The sequence below is a fragment of the Gastrolobium bilobum genome, unplaced genomic scaffold, assembly GCF_033153095.1.
Source record: "Gastrolobium bilobum isolate Gb01-03AN ecotype WA unplaced genomic scaffold, APGP_CSIRO_Gbil_v1 utg1595, whole genome shotgun sequence".
Lineage (NCBI taxonomy): Eukaryota > Viridiplantae > Streptophyta > Magnoliopsida > Fabales > Fabaceae > Gastrolobium > Gastrolobium bilobum.
The window spans coordinates 90001-106817 of NW_026899397.1; the positions used below are offsets into that span (position 1 = coordinate 90001).

The 16817-nt window shown below is 32.5% G+C and overlaps 2 protein-coding genes across 4 annotated transcripts; both read left to right on the forward strand.

Annotated features, from left to right (window-relative positions):
• Positions 1-2446: 2446 nt before the first annotated feature.
• On the forward strand, positions 2447-10320 carry LOC133290274 (putative MO25-like protein At5g47540). Of its 3 annotated transcripts, none has more exons than XM_061488344.1 (11): positions 2447-2875; positions 3575-3736; positions 3951-4069; positions 4455-4529; positions 4878-4971; positions 5058-5117; positions 8820-8888; positions 9291-9389; positions 9645-9689; positions 9773-9875; positions 9964-10320. In XM_061488344.1, the coding sequence occupies exons 1-11, from the start codon at positions 2753-2755 to the stop codon at positions 10041-10043; spliced, it is 1029 nt and encodes a 342-aa protein (XP_061344328.1). In that variant the 5' UTR covers positions 2447-2752; the 3' UTR covers positions 10044-10320. The 3 variants fall into 3 exon arrangements, with proteins under 3 accessions (XP_061344328.1, XP_061344325.1, XP_061344326.1); XM_061488341.1 differs by having other exon boundaries at positions 2448-2872; positions 3572-3736; XM_061488342.1 differs by having other exon boundaries at positions 2449-2872.
• Positions 10321-12218: 1898 nt separating this feature from the next.
• LOC133290273 (inositol-phosphate phosphatase-like) lies at positions 12219-15909 on the forward strand. The gene is made up of 12 exons (XM_061488340.1): positions 12219-12324; positions 12419-12474; positions 12573-12623; positions 12784-12864; positions 12982-13085; positions 13164-13248; positions 13610-13664; positions 13738-13781; positions 15015-15083; positions 15173-15273; positions 15345-15401; positions 15669-15909. The coding sequence occupies exons 1-12, from the start codon at positions 12312-12314 to the stop codon at positions 15763-15765; spliced, it is 813 nt and encodes a 270-aa protein (XP_061344324.1). The 5' UTR covers positions 12219-12311; the 3' UTR covers positions 15766-15909.
• The last annotated feature ends 908 nt before the right edge of the window (positions 15910-16817 follow it).

Below are 16817 nucleotides of genomic sequence, written 5' to 3' on the forward strand. Positions count from 1 at the left end.
TTATAATACATGTAGAAAAATGTGATGACAAAATTACTGTGTTGTACATATTTTTTTCTTTACTTTTTAAAAAAATCTTAAATTAAAATTCCATTAAATTTACTATAGATATTTTAAATACTTTTATTTTAATATATACTTTAACATTTCATACAAAATAATTATTTCTTATACTTTTAAATAATTTTAAATATTATTTAATTTACATTTTTTAAATTTTACGTAAATTTAAAATAACTATCCAAGGTATAATATCTATAGTCAATTTAAATTTCACTTAAATTGAAATTGAAATTGAATATAGATATTTCTGTATAATTTTAAATATTTTTATTTTAATATATATTTTAACATTTTATAAAAAATAACTATTATATATATATATATATATATATATATATATATAGTTCTTATACTATTAAATTATTTTAAATTTTATTTAATTTAAATTTTTTAAATTTTACTTAAATTTATAATAACTATCCAAGGGATAATTTCTAGTTAAATGATAAAATAAAAGAAAGAAGATGTTTTACACATGATAAAAAATTTCCCCTCTCTCTTTTTGTCCAAATTCTATATAGTAACTACCAAAGTTACCATGTGTGCTGGTGGTGGTGGGCTGGTGGCTAATATCATTTGGGTCCATTGGTAATTTTCCACGACGAAAGGAAATATTAAAAAGTCCACGGAAAGAAACCTTTTAAACTTTTCCCAAAACGTATTTCTTGACGAGACATCCCTTTAAAAAAAATCTAATATTTTTTTCTGTATTGATAATTTGATATCAGGTATGACTTTAGCTTAGTACCAAAACTATAAAGGTGAAAATGTATACATAAATTTAAGGGAGTTATTAATCTTACGTCACATAAGATATGTATTTTATATAGGTGAAATAAAATTGAGAGGTTCATAATATTTTTTTTTAAAAAAAAAGAAAAGAAAAAATGGACACAAGTATCTTATGTAACATGAGATAATTATTTCTCTAAATTTAACGATAAAAGAGAGGGGAACATAGTTCCATTAGGAAACGTGTGTCCGTGAGTCTCTAGCTTTAGAAGTCATTTACCTTAAATTGGTTTACAAATTAAGCAAACCGATCTCAGTAGTTAATATTGAGGAGTATTTGGAAGCTAATAATGTAAAGGGGGCATGTGGGGTTGGACATTAAATTGGCTAAATGCTGGAAACATGTGAATGGGAAGCTGAAAAGAACCTTACCAGCTTCGGATCATGCGTATCCCTCTTATCTTTAATTCATGTTTTAATGAAATACACATACAACAAAGTCGAGATCCCATGGCTCAAAGGGACACAATAAATATCGTTCCTCTTTTTGTGATATTTTCAGCTATTTATTTAATTTTATTAAATTAAGATAGATTGACGAAACAGGCCCTAGATTTTAACATTATTTTCACGTTGTATCAAAATGAAAAAGGCAAAATTGTAATATTTTCTTTATCCACACCGAACAAATAATTTTAGGAAACTTGCCTGAAGGCTGTTTAGGTAGTAGAAATCAACACGGAACAAATGTTGTCCTTTAGCTAGTGATAATTTAAAATATCAAGTTATATATTTCACATTGTTTTTCATTATCTTATTTTCATTGGCGATGATGGAACAAATGTTAATTCTCACTTGTATTTTTCTTACTTTTTTTATTTGGTGAGCAAAATTTTAAATTTTTATTATCATCAAATTATGTATTTTAACATTATTTTACAAGTTTAACTATAATAATATCCTTTGAAGAGATAAAATTTTTACAATGACGTGTTAATACATGAAGTATCGTGTACAATGTTTTTAGAACAAATATTAAATTAAGGGATTACTATTTTTTATCTTGTAAGAGATAGTTTTATCTTCTATATTATGAGACTTACGAGAGATCATGTAAAGAGAAAAGAGAAAACAATAAAATATAGATTCCACGTACATTTTATGTATATGTAAAAAATAAAATGAATGATGTAACCTAAAAAACATTAATCCCTTAAATTAAACTAAAGTTATCTTAAGCATTTCTTTTTGAATAAAATTTAGAATTTTTTTTAACACATAAATTCAATTAAATTCTTCTACTTTTATTTTTTTTATGAAATATAATTTAGGGTATCTCTAGCCGACACTCGAAGATCAATTCCCAGAGATATTTGCCAAATGGAAAAAATATTTATTATTTTAAATAATATATATTGTGTTATTTCACGACTCACATTTTTATCCATTTTCTCTTTTTATAATTTTTTTTTTTTTTTGCTTAAAATAATACAACTTGATCCTTTAAAATAATGATACATGCTTCTTTCTCAGTCTTCAAAAATAGAAAACTGAAGAACAATCGAATTGTTCCGTTGTTAAAAAAATAAAAATAAAAATAGAGATACTTGTTGGTGAGAAATTTTGTGAATCTGGATCGGTTAAATCAAACTCGCATAAATAGGAAAAAAGATAAAACAGAAAAATCTTAGTTGTGGTTCTCCTGGTGTCAAGTCGAATCTTCATAACAGATCGTTTTTGTATCCATTTTCACTATAGATTATCCTCTCTTCTATACTTTTGCCAGAAAAAACTGAAACCAAAAGATAGTACTGTATTTCCAAAAAAAAAGAAAAAAGAAGAAGAAGAAGTGGTTCCAGTTATTGTTCTCCCACTCCCACACTGAATCAGAAAACCCTAATCAACTCGTGGAGTTTCAGAGAAGGAGGAAGCATATTAAGTATTGGACTCTGAGAAGATGAAGGGTCTCTTCAAGTCCAAGCCACGCACCCCTGTTGATGTTGTGCGCCAAACCAGAGATCTTCTCCTCTATATCGATCGCAGCTCCGAATCTCGTGACAACAAGCGAGATGAGAAGGTTGTTTCACTTCTCTTTAAATCGCGTTTGTTTGAATTGTGATTAATTTTCATTTTCTATTTTCGCGATTCTGATCTCGACGAACTGTCTGCAATTGCTGTCGGCGTGATAAAATCTTCATGTTCTCTTATGCGAGCACTGGCACACTGATCTCACCACCAATGTGATGAATCTTAATAGCCTTGATTCGCGAATCACAATTTATCTGCAGTTTTTTATGTTCCTGAAACTTTTTGAGTTTTGTGCTGTTATCTTATTAGAACATAGTTTTAAATTCTTATATGCATTTTTTCTCTCGTTAATTTGCAATGAGTTTAGAGAAGATATAATTAATCGCTCTAGTTGGCAGTAACTTGTTTTAAATAATTTGCGTTCATTGGTGGTTGATGCTCATATTTACCATTGCGATTTTCTTGTAGTCATTCTTCTGAAATGTTCGCTGTAATTTTTGTTCGTTTGTTTGGTATTGCTAGGTGGAACTTGAACTTAAACTTGCATGTAAGTGTTAAATGTAATTGTGCTTGAAATGCCATCAGGTATTATGTAGGACAGTAAGAAAGTGAAATTTGTGTGATCGGAATCGAAACAGCTGAAGTGAATCCTGTTTAGTTATTTTTATTTGATCTTGGCTGCATATGCCGGCAAAGTCATCCATTCAAAATTTTGATGTTTACTATTTTTGTGTGATGCATGTAACAGCAGATGTCCGAGCTTTCTAAAAATATCAGGGAGCTAAAGGCAATCCTTTATGGAAATAGTGAATCTGAACCAGTCTCAGAAGCTTGTGCACAGTTGACTCAGGAGTTCTTCAAGGAGAACACATTGCGACTGCTTATCAAATGTCTTCCAAAATTGAATTTGGAGGTAATAAGGAATTTTACTAGAGATCCCAGATATTTGCAGTTCAATAAATATGCTGTTAGATTTACCTATACCCTTTGTACAATTTGTATGGTTATTAAGATGTTGACATTCTTGCATCATCTGGGAGATGGGGGGAATCAGACTCGAATGTTTATCTTGATGCTGTACTGCGATTGTTTGGTATTTGCTAATCCGAGAATATGGGCCTTTGCAGGCCAGAAAAGATGCCACTCAAGTTGTTGCAAATTTACAAAGGCAACAGGTTCAGTCTAAGTTGATTGCATCTGATTACCTGGAGAAAAATATGGATCTTATGGATATTTTGATAGTTGGGTAAGAAATCATTGGATGATTGTTTTGGTTTCTTGATGTTTGTTCTAGTAAGCTTTGCAATCAGTACGGTGGACTCTTCTACTTGACCAAATGAATTGGAATCTAAATTTCTTTTCCTAACAACCGTTGAAAATTTAATGTCCCTGTGAATTAAACATTATAATCTCATATCCCTGATCACCGAATTGTGTGATTTTTTGGTGAAAATTAGTTTCTTCACATGTTTGTCTTGTTCATATTTTGCAATGTGTATGTGATTTCTATTTTTCGTTTTTATTTTTATTTTTTTTTATTTTCTGATTGTGCTTTGTCATAAAATTATGCTTTCTGGCTTTCCCTAGTATTAATTTTAGTATGCAGGTGACTAACTATTGTTGCTTTTTAGCTATGAAAACACAGACATGGCTTTACACTATGGTGCAATGCTGAGGGAGTGCATAAGACACCAGATTGTTGCAAAGTAAGGAAAAATAAATAGATAAATTCATTTTTTGTTATTTGTGTTATGTGGACTATCAAGCTTAAAGCTATTAATGATGGGTGCTGGAAACACAATTATTTTTTGTTAGGGTTATATTCTATGTTAGAATACTATTGCATCTTCTATTCGTATACAGGCACTTTTGATTCCTATATTTTCATATAATTGCACTTCTTAGAGATTTACAATTTAGAAGGGTGCTATGTAGGAAGCTCATATAAATTACTGAACACTAGAATTAAAAAAAGGAAAATAGCTTAGTTCTGATTAATTTTTTCTCCCACCATAACTTTTTTGGTGCTGTAATTCTTCATGGTTCAATATCAGATATGTTCTGAACTCGCTACATATGAAGAAGTTTTTTGACTTCATTCAACTTCCAAATTTTGACATTGCTGCAGATGCTGCAGCTACTTTTAAGGTGGGTTTCATCTGAAAGAACTTATGATCAGTATTTTCATTGCAACAGAAATAGAGCCAATGTTATATATTGTTATCTGGTTTCAGGAACTCTTGACAAGACATAAATCTACTGTAGCTGATTTCCTTTCCAAGAATTATGAATGGGTTGGTTCCCCTTCAACTGAAGTATAAAGTAGCATGTTTATTTTAATCTATATGCTTATATAGACATGCAACCTTTTTTTCTTATCCTGTCATTCTCTTGCTAGATATCATGCATGGGTGGTATGCTATAAACTAGCATGTTTATTTTAATCTATAGACCTGTATATTGACGTACCACCTTTTTTTTTATCCTGTAATTCTCTTGCTAGATAACATGAATGGGTGATTTGCTTGATTGATAAAGTCTTTTATATAAGAGTTTGTAACTTTGTGTTAATGCGGGCATGACTGAGTTTTGTGGTTAGTTTTGGATGGATATTGCTTCTGGTATAAATTATGTTCTGAAAAAGAGAATTTTATAACCTCTTGTTCTGCATATTATTTTAAATTTTATTATCTCCACTTGTGTGACATGATCCTTTTAGATCTATATCTTTTGTTTCTTTGCTTTTAAATGTAGATTTCTGTTACACATAAAAATATGCTCTATTGGAAAATGATTCTTCATGCATGGTGGATAAACACATTTTTTTATTAAATAGCAACATTTATTTTTGCGTTTTTTAACAAGTTTTTTAAATGATTATGATGAAGACTCAATCCAAACCAAAAAATATTAACACAAGAAGAACTCATTAACTGAATACTGATACTATCATACTGGTATATTAATACGTTTGGAATATCTGAATTACAAATATGAAACAAGAACAGCTTCTCAATGATACAAGAAAGCAAATTACAGATAATTGAAAATGGAAACTGAAAGAAAATGACTGAAAACAGATAGTGTGGAGCGATCGGAGAGGCTCCTCTCTCTCCCAAGTTTCCAATCCCAATTCCAGATTCTAGATACCCCTCCCAGCATTCCTCACACTACTTAACCACTTCTTCCCCAACCATTCTGTTGTAACTGATTTGCTGAGTCAGCAAAAGTCGGGCTGACATTTTTTTATTTTAATCCTTCCTGTACATACATGGTCTTGGGTCTGATCGTATCAATACTCTCCCACAAAACTTTCACCTTATCCTCAAGGTGAAGATTAGCCCTAAAAATCCTTCCACCGGGGTCCTATTGCTTGGATTGTAAGAGCCAAAATATGCGCAATGCATGATAACTTTCACCGGGATCCCATGACTCTTCTTCAATGCCAAGAAATGGCTGCATGATATAACTTGCAGAAACTGACAGAACAAATATAGTAGCATTATACAAGTCAAATTCTTCCCCAAAAAACTTAGCAGCATACATCCAATTATCACTTATCTTGGGATAAATGGCATATCTCCTTAGTTGTTCACCAATGACACAAGCACCTACCGCAATATTAATAGAATTTTGAGAAATAACAACTACATATGCAGTGGTTTTGAAAATAGATCCATCCCTCTCAGCACAAACACCAACTCCATAGACAGTTTCCTGTTGAAAATCTGGGTATTCCTTGTCATAAGCTTGCTTAAAATTAAGAGCTCTATGTCCTGCTGCTTTTCCTGCAGCAATTTCAAAGCCTATTGCAGTAGGGCATGCTTTTAGTGCCTCCAAAATTCCAAATTTAGAAGGATCTACCTCAAGCTGGAAAAAGTCTATAGAAGCTTGTTGAGACTTAAGCCCCCCCCTTTAATCTTTTCAGATGCTCCCTTTAATCTTTTCAGATGCTCCGTTGAATAGCTCCATTGATTTTCTCAATTGTCTTTCCCTTATGATATGTATACTTTCAAAGTCACCTCCACGACCAAGTCCTTGGCCGTAGCATAATTCACTCTTCCCAAAAATGACAGCTCTTCGTTCTCCTTGGATTACCGTGTATTTGGTGCCCCCAAGGTGCAAGTTATTAGGGGCAATATATTCCAGTTTGTCAAAGTCTTTCTTAATACCTCTGATCTCATCAACATTAAACTTGAGGAATGAAGAGCTGTGGGCCCATATGGGGCCGTAATGGCCTCCTATGGCTGAGGCTGATAGGTGTTTCCCCTGTGCCTTCGATATTGCACATCAAATTTTCATCAACGTAGGTTTGCCTCGACATTTTATGCTGCAGTATTTTACTCTCCACTTTTTTCTCTTCCTTCTTTGTTGTGGTATTCTTTTTTTGGGTACCCATCTCCTTCTGAAGATCCAAATGGTGGTTTTGTCGCTATCGATGACCTTATCATTGTTTCCTGTGGCAGAACTACGTAATTCACAAGCTCCATTTTTGAAAAAGAAGGGGTTACTCTGGATCGGGTTTGGAACAAATCAGCAAATTGGGCTTGACTCGTCAGCTTATCAATTTGGCCCAATTGTTGAAATGCACTCCCTGGAGCTGTTAGCATTTCTTCTCTTTCTGTATAACGTGGCTGCTGATTTCGTTCATGGTTTTGCCAAAGGAACTCCTCTTTTTTACAACGCCTTGAGTCCGGTGGTCTAGGTGGTGGAGGTGGATTGACAACCACCACTGGAAATGGTGGTATTGCCTCCATATGCCCTTCTTTTCCTTTGCAAAATTAAGTAGTTGCTTTCTATCTACTTTTATGGTTTTGCCTTCCTTTCTACTCCCTTTTTGGATTTTTACTTCCTCGTTGTCCACTTTGTGTTTCTCCCCAATGGTCCCTGTTTCCTCCTTGCCTTTCGTGTTCTTTGGTTTGTCCACCACAAGCTCCCTCTGCATTTTTATTTCTGGCTTTGAAGGTTGCAGCTTTGTTTCCTCAGTTCCACCTCGTCTTCTGTGAGAGTGATGCTTGGTCTTCTGAAGAAGCTTAAGTATCTTCCTATAGTTTTCTTCAACTTGCCTCTCACTTTTCTTCCAATCTCTATATCTGTTTTCCGTTTTTTTTTCTTATTTTTTTTTTCTTTTCTCCGTTTTTTTTTTTTTTTGGTTTCAGTGCTCCTGGATCAGGAGCTCAGATACCACCAATTTGTAAAGACTCAATCCAAACCCAAAAATATTAACACATAAAAGAACTTATGAACTGAATATTGATACTGGTATATTAATATGTTTGGAATATTTGAATTACAAATATGAAACAAGAACAGCTTCTTAATGATACAAGAAAGCAAATTACAGATAATTGAAAATGGAAACTGAAAGAAAATGATTGAAAACAGATAGTGTGGAGCGATTAGAGAGGCTCCACTGTCTCCCAAGGTTCCAATCCCAATTCCAGATTCTAGATACCCCTCCCAGCATTCCTCACACTACTTAACCACTTCTTCCCCAACCATTCTGTTGTAACTGATTTGCTGAGTCAGCAAAAGTTGGGCTCACATTTTTTTATTTTAATCCTTCCTGTACATACATGGTCTTGGGCCGGATCGTATCAAATTATTAACCACTCTAGTGTGTTTATTCGCTGGATCTAGGAATAAAGTTTTAAACTACTACTTTTTAAAGATTTGTTTTGAAGCTTTCTGCTTAGTTTATCTTAATATGCTTTCTGGCTTGTTTGTTTGTGCTTTTTTCAAGGAAAAAAAATCCTTTTTTATTAAAAAATATTTTTAATATCATATGTAAGTTTCTTGAACAAAAGTAAAATTCCCCAAAAATGCAGTTTTAGAACTTTTATCAGAAGCTAGAAAATGTAGTATATGGAAAAAAAAGCTCTGAAATAAAGCCATATCCTAAACTACTACTAATGTTATACCTGGTTTATTTAAATATGGTTATATGTTGATACTTATGAACTACTACTCACTATCTTTTTTGTTGCTGCTTTTAGTTTTTTGCAGAATATAACTCTAAGCTGTTGGAATCTTCCAATTATATTACAAGACGCCAAGCTGTCAAGGTACTATATAAGTTCGGTTTTGATCTCCATTATAACTTACTGATGTGTATGAACATTGAATGAAGTAAGCATGCAGATGTCTGGGCATTAGAGATTCTCTAAGTTGAAAACTTTGGTTTTGAGAAATCTTTGTTTTTTTTTTTGTGTAATGTACATTTGTAGTTTATTTAACCTATGATTGCTGTTGAAAAAAAGGGAAGCCATCACAGCTAGTCAATAAGTACGTTGCTTCTTGCCAGTGCCATTCCATGATTTCCTTTGTTTTTCCCTGGTGAAGTTTGGATTGTTGGTCTTTGCAGTCTTATGTTATAATTGATATGCCAATGCACTGTTATCACTGTTTACATTTTGTTGTTTCATGCTGCATTGTAATTGCTGAGTTGATTTCTTTCTCTTTGCCAGTTGTTGGGAGATATGTTACTTGATCGTTCAAATTCAGCTGTCATGACACGATATGTGAGCTCAAGAGACAACTTGAGGATTTTAATGAATCTTCTAAGAGTATGGTCCCTTTCCAGCTATCAATGATGTATTTCTTTCCTCTATTCTTTTGCTCTTTTTAAAACGTGCATAGCCCTTCACCCAGTTGTTATTGCTGCAGCTTTTCTGAGCATCAAGATTAGAATACAGAACACTTATTTTTAAATTGAGCTTTTGAAGACAGTTTAAATTATTTAATGTAGAAAAGAAAATTAAGAAGTTAGATATATGTTTAAAGTGGGCATTTAATGGGTCATTGCTGGTTTCTTTCTGCAGGAGTCAAGCAAGAGCATACAGATAGAAGCATTTCATGTTTTCAAGGTACTATAATTATATTATAACACACATTTGGAAGTTTTTATTCTTAACCCCCTGCCGTCATTGATATTTGCTTGTCATATCAGCTATTTGCTGCAAACCAACATAAACCAGCTGATATCATCAGTATACTTGTTGCAAACCAAAGTAAGATTCTGAGACTATTGAATGACTTCAAAATCGATAAAGGTAAGTGATGCCATCTCTTGAGAGTTTCAGTTGCTTTTATGGTATCGAATATCATTTTCCCATAATCACATTTATTGGGATTGTGCAGAGGATGAACAGTTTGAAGCTGATAAAGCTCAAGTAATGAAGGAAATTGCTGCACTTGAACCTAGGGAACAACGTACTTGAGCTGCAGATTGCCTTATGTGGCAAGTTGCATAGTGGCATTTCACTTTAGTGATTTGTGTATTATAGTAGTTCTGTTAGTCTTCATCAAGATGAGACTTTTATTTCATACAAATTCCAATACTTCCAATCTGTAATTTTATCACCATCCTGTAAAATAGTAGATAAATAAATTGCTTAAATGATCTACATGCGGTTTATGGCTTTCCAGATATTAGAAAGCAATATAAGTCTTCCTAGTTGCCCAGTAAATTATATATTGTACGAGGTCATGCAATAATCTGACACACACAAATTTGTTTGACTAATTTTCTTTGTATGATGAACCTTTTATTACTCTGCATTAGCTCCCGAACAAGTTTTGGACCTGCCGAATAGATTATTGGTTGAAGCTCTTGTCAGTATTCGATAATGTTTCCTGTGTTCCTACACAATAAGCAGATTGGCGATTACCTCGGGCATTGAGGGTAGGTAATTCTAGAATTTTGTGAAACAATTTTTTATAGTAATTAGTTTGGAGTGAGAACTGTAGGCAACTTGCTTGGACTACATGAGAACTGTAGTTGAAACGAAACATCTACACTCCGCAGCGTCTTTGTCTTCATTTTGCAACAAAATTTAGAGCGTGGCCTGTCTTATTTGTGGCTGAGGGGAAGTTTCTTTGAACCCCCCTCACAAAAACCAAAAAAAACAAACAAAAACAAAATTCCCTTTCTGTGCGATAGGTTCGTGTATACAAAAGGTCACCACTCACGAGTGAACCTAAAACATGGAAAAGTGTCGGCACGGAACCAAAACAACGCATCAGCATAGTCTTCGCATATTCCGTATGACGCTCACTACTGCTAGTTCGGATATTCCATAGTCTCTCAACTCGAGTTTAAGCTATTTTGTTACTACCTCGCAACACTCCTTATCAATATAATTTAATTGATTCTTGATGTAAACTTTTTTACAGTATGTATCAAATTATGCATTGATATCTCATTCAAAGAAGTTAAGTAATTGTTATAGTCAAACTAATTTAATGTTATCGCAATACATAATTAAAGTATAAGACCACTTACACAATTGACGAATATTTTATTTTGAATATAATTTGAATCGCAAACGTGTTTGAAATATATTAAAGAGTAATTGGATGAAAATTTTATAGTCTTACTTAAAGAAAGTAAGAAGACTAAACTAATACGAAAACTTATAAATTAAAAAAAAAAAGTAAAACTAAAATCAAATTAAATGTAACAAAATTTTGATATAGGCAACTTAAATAGAAAAAAAAAATAATTTTTTCCTTAATGAACTTTTAAAATAAAATTTCATTTATAAATTAATTTGATTCTTTCTAAAATTAGTAAAAAAATATCCAAAGACAATTTCTATTTTTTAACAAATGACTTGGTCTTTAAGGTATTTTAGTTATTAAATTTATAAAAAAATGACAACAAATGCTAACATTGATGGAAAAGGAAAAAACTTGAATTCAGCTTTAATGAAAATAGAAAATATTATTTTGTTGTTAACTATATCAATTAATTTTTAATTAAATTTATTATTGAAATGTGTTAAAATTTTAATCTATGAATTTATTAATTAAATCAAAAAATTATGATATAAAATAATTAAAAAATAAATTTAAAACGACATATTCAATAAATAAAATTTCGTTTCTTATAAAAAGAACAGCAGCATTACATAGCAAAATAATTTTAAAATATAAGGTAATTTGTTTTAGTAAAGAATAAATATAATAAAAATAAGTTTATGACTAATAAACTGAATTCTTTTTTTATCTTAAATTTATTTTTTATTTATTTTAATTTTGTATTTTTTAATATTTATTTAATAAAAAAATTTACATATTAAATATTCTAATATATTTTAGTGCATAATTTAATAATTAAAAAGTAATAAACATAATTAATAATAAAGCAAGATTATTTTTTATTAAACTAAGTTTATGTTTTTTTTTTTTTGGGTAGCTAACTAAGTTTTTGTTTTACTTCTTTCTTTAAATTTAATAATTTCAATTTGTGAAAAGAATTAAATTCATTTATTCACTAAAAAACATTTTTTATTTTTTATTTTTTTTAAAAAGAGATGAATAAGTTTCACATACTCTTTTACTCTTTTTCTCTATATTATGCATATAATAATGTACATCTGCAGGTGCGGTTTGTTGTGCTTTTGCAGTGGTCACTGATCAGTGGTTAGTTAGTGTGCTTAGTTACTTTCTTCATTCTCTTTCTCTCTCAACAATTCAAGAAGATAATGGCTGACAATGGTACCACTCAATCTCTCTCTCTCTCTCTCTTGTTTTAGTTTGTGGTGTGATCTTATACATAATTACTCATTCGTTGATTCATTGCAAACTATAGATTCGCTCTCGGAATTCCTCGCATCTGCAGTCGACGCTGCTCGCAAAGCTGGTGATGTCTGTTCATTTTCATTTTCATTTTCGTTTCGAGTCTTTCCATTAATTCATTTACCCTTTCATTTCTTCTCTTTATATTTTTCTTGAATGATTTCCAGGTTATTCGAAAAGGGTTCTACCAGACCAAACACGTGGAGCACAAAGGACAGGTTTGTTTGCATTCCCTCCTCTGTTTTCTTGTTCTGTTCTTGTTAAGAAATTCAGTTAGGTAATGGAATCATGGGAATTATCAAACATATAAATAAATGATAAAAGATTTTAGCTCCTTTATTTTTTTTATCATCTTTTTCTTTTTGTTGTGATGCACAGGTTGATTTGGTCACAGAAACTGATAAAGCATGTGAAGAACTCATTTTTAATCATCTCAAGCAGCTTTACCCCACTCATAAGGTTGATTCAGCTTTCCTTCAAATGAGTCGACCTTACATATAATTAAGTTAAAGATGGGTGGCTATTCTCTCTCTTTTTGCCTATATATACTACCATTTAAATTGGTGTTCTTGTTAGTTCATTGGGGAAGAAACCACAGCTGCTTGTGGCACTACAGAACTTACGGATGAACCCACTTGGATAGTTGATCCCCTGGATGGAACTACTAACTTTGTGCATGGGTAATTATCAATTATGATGTTTTAGTTGATAGTGATATACTTATTTCCATATTGATTGGCTGATTCTACTGTTTGTAGGTTCCCCTTCGTTTGTGTCTCCATTGGGCTTACAATTAGAAAAATTCCTACAGTTGGTGTTGTATACAATCCAATAATTAATGAGGTGCGAAATCTTCCCTCGTACATAAAAATTTTATTCAATATTAAAACATAATTCTGCATGTACTACTTTTTGTTTTTGGTTATGGGATGCTGGCGAAATGAAGAAACCGGGCAAGACTGAATAATATAGCCAAATTGTAGTCAATTGTTGTGTTTTGATTTTTTATCATCACTCTTTTCAGTAACCATGAAGAGATAAAAAAGACTTGTCTGAGAGTAGACACTGAAGTAATTCATTTATGAATATGACACAATATAATTTATGTTTGAATTAGGATTATTGGCATGACATTTTTTAGTATTTTCAATAAGATTTCTTCTCTTGCTTAGTGCAAATTGAAATTTGGTATTACTGTATGTAGCTTTTCACTGGAATAATTGGGAAAGGTGCTTTTTTGAACGGGAACCCCATAAAAGGTGTGTCCTCTGTTCTTTATCTTTTGATTGTTTGTTGTTAATTAGACATCATGCTAATGCCTTGAAATTTCAGTTTCCTCACAAACTGAACTAATGAGCTCTCTTCTTGCAACTGAGGTATGTGAAGCCTGTTATAATTATTTGAAATAATACATTTTTTTATTTTATTTGCATCAATGAAGTGTATTCCCCTTCTCTCCTTATTGTGCTCGTGTTGATGACAAGCATGGAACTGAGAAATATAGTTTGCTGCAAAATATCAATTTGTGGAATGGCCATCTAAGTGAGAATAGTTCTTTCATTTCAGCTAATCATAGTAGCTTTATACCAACCATGTGAACAGTAATAAGCCTTGCTTATGTCCTGTGTTTGGTCTAACACCCAATTCGACTTGTATATGCCATGACTTTCTCTTCCTATTAAGTTCGTCATCCTCATCATAACCTGACAGTCTTGTTCAACACATTTGTTCAATATGATACTGCATAACTAACATTATGGCCATAACTGCTGAACCCATTTAAATCTTAATACTCACTTTTTCTCCCTAGTATGATCAATGTGTATACCTTCACTAATCTAATAACCCCTTTTTTTGTTCCTCTTTTATTTTTAATACAGTTGGTGAAGTAGGAACCCTCTCTGACGAGTCTATATGTCCACAAAATTTATTATACTTGCCAAATTTTTGTGACATAATCACATAATCGAATTATCTGTATACCTGTAACTCGCCTGTGTTGAATTTTTAAATTTTATGTACTCCTCAATATTTAGATGTTTTAAAATGATTTGAAATCATGTCAGGGCAGTCAAATTAGATTAGAGCCTTAGGTTTTGAATGCTATTTCCTGTTCAAACATATCAAGTTTTAAGCTCATTCCATATATATGCATTTCGTAACCTTGGTAATCAAATGACTGTTGTTTGCAATCTTAAAAGGTACAAAATCTAAACATTTCATTTTATTCTGGCAGTAACTGTGAGTTGTTGACAAAACCATAACAATTTAATTGTGGAAGTAAAGTTTATCTTTTCTAGGAGTACATTTTAATGTTAGGAAACTGTTAACATATCAAAGTTACATGCGATCATTTAACAGATTGTAACTTGTGATTGTGAAGTCTGATTTAAGTTGTATCATAACTGTAAATGTATTTTTTGCCTGCATTTTTGTGTTTAATTGCATACAAATCTGGTCCTTTCGGTCACTAAGATTATCGTAGTTTCTGGAATACTAACTTCACATGTAATACTAATAATATTGGGTCAGATTCACTTGTAAACATGTTCCCTTTAAATCAAGACAAATTTGAAATTCATCAAAAAAATTCACTTCTGAAAGAGCAGGTTGGAACAAAACGTGACAAGTTAACAGTAGATGCCACTACCAATAGGATTAATAGCTTGCTTTTCAAGGTAAATCCAGGACTTGCTATGGAATTTATCGTACCAAGGTGATATGACTGACTCTGCCATGACCACACCTTTTCTATGTTCTATGCCAGGTGAGATCTCTTCGAATGAGTGGCTCCTGTGCTCTGAATCTCTGTGGAGTTGCATGTGGAAGGCTGGATGTATTCTTTGAAGTTGGCTTTGGCGGTCCTTGGTATGAGCTTCTCCTGCATAAATGTTAGGCATTGTGATAAAGTGATTCACACGGTCTCTTCCTTTTTACAGGGATGTGGCTGGTGGTGCTGTCATTGTTAGGGAAGCTGGAGGTGTTGTGTTTGATCCGTAAGTGATTTTGCTTAGACATCCTTATTCTTAACGAAGGGAATATGTATGAAGTTCTAGATAGTCTCTGCATCGTTAGGTGCATAGTCCATTGTTTGCTGGACAGTTATGTAGACATTGTTTGCTGGATATGCATTGTGGCAAATTTTATGCAACTGTTGACAGGACTTGCTATCAGTATAGAAAACTATAAAACCCAAAGTTTCATAGATATGTCCGAAAGATTTCACACTTAAAAGTCAAAATCTGATGTTTCGTTTGGTTCAGGTCTGGTGCAGATTTTGACATTATATCTCAGCGAGTAGCAGCTTCAAACCCATTCTTGAAGGATGCAATTATTGATGCTCTGCGCCAAACGGAGTGAGAAATTTACTATCTATCACTGATGACGAGAAATTGGCATATAAGTCCATCTTTGTTAGTTCATTCAACTTTTGCTTGAATAATGCTCTGATTCTTGCTTTAAATTAATTCCATTCATGTGGCCTATGGGAGGAATCCCAAAAATTTCCGTCTTCCTAATGCTGTGATTCTTTTAATCTTTTCTCCTGAGCCTTTTTTTAAGAGTAAATATATTTTTTAGTCCCTGAAAATATTTTCGAAGCCCTTTTCAGTCCCTAGCAATAAAAAAGGGACAAATTGGTCCTTGAAATAACAAAAAAAGGAGCCACATTGATCCTTCTGTTAACTCCCACGTAACGGCCCAACTAACGGTGCCCATTTGGCACGGTAGTTTGCTGACGCGGCTTGGATGTGGTACACCGTGAAAGAAGAGACGACGACGTTTTGTGAGTGGCTTGCATCTAAATCGAAAAAATTGCTCATATGAACCCTAAATAGAAAAATCCTCCAAATTGCTCAAATGACGTTCATTACAGACGTCATCTACCGATCTAAAAAAATTTCTTTTTTGTTATTTCAGAGACCAATTTGTCCTTTTTTTATTGTTAGGGACTGAAAAAGACTCCGTGGATATTGTCAGGGACTAAAAAGGATATTTACTCCTTTTTTTTTTAATTTCTTATCTTATTGGTTTGCGGTTTAGTCTCTTGGCACGATCTCAAAAAAAAAAAAAAAAAAAAAAAAAAAAGGGCAGAAATACGAGAACAATTGCAAGTACTCATAAAATGAGTTGGCGTGCGCATCTGCTCGTGGGTTTGGTTTTCAAAAATTTAGAAAAAGGGGAACATGGTGTATTTAATATAGAAAATGATGTTTACCAAAAAATATATATATATAGAAAATGATTGAATCCCGAACAGTATAAAGCTAAGTTCGAAGAGGATAGTTCCAAGAGAGGAACAGAGTATTGAACAGCCCGATACCCTCTTTAGGAAGGAATATGAGAAAAAAGAGAGCAGGACCAATCAGTCCCTTTGATCTGACCAAATTCAAATATTCTAATAAAGGCTGGGT

What these genes read in the sequence shown, in the direction of transcription:
- LOC133290274 (XM_061488344.1), top strand. Translation starts at nt 2,753, where the DNA reads ATGAAGGGTCTCTTCAAGTCCAAGCCACGCACCCCTGTTGATGTTGTG. An exon ending in TTTCCAAGAATTATGAATGG is followed by an intron (nt 5,118 to 8,819) that starts GTTGGTTCCCCT and finishes TGCTGCTTTTAG; the next exon opens with TTTTTTGCAGAATATAACTC. An exon ending in CAAGACGCCAAGCTGTCAAG is followed by an intron (nt 8,889 to 9,290) that starts GTACTATATAAG and finishes TCTCTTTGCCAG; the next exon opens with TTGTTGGGAGATATGTTACT.
- LOC133290273 (XM_061488340.1), top strand. An exon ending in ACGTGGAGCACAAAGGACAG is followed by an intron (nt 12,624 to 12,783) that starts GTTTGTTTGCAT and finishes TGTGATGCACAG; the next exon opens with GTTGATTTGGTCACAGAAAC. An exon ending in ACTACTAACTTTGTGCATGG is followed by an intron (nt 13,086 to 13,163) that starts GTAATTATCAAT and finishes TACTGTTTGTAG; the next exon opens with GTTCCCCTTCGTTTGTGTCT.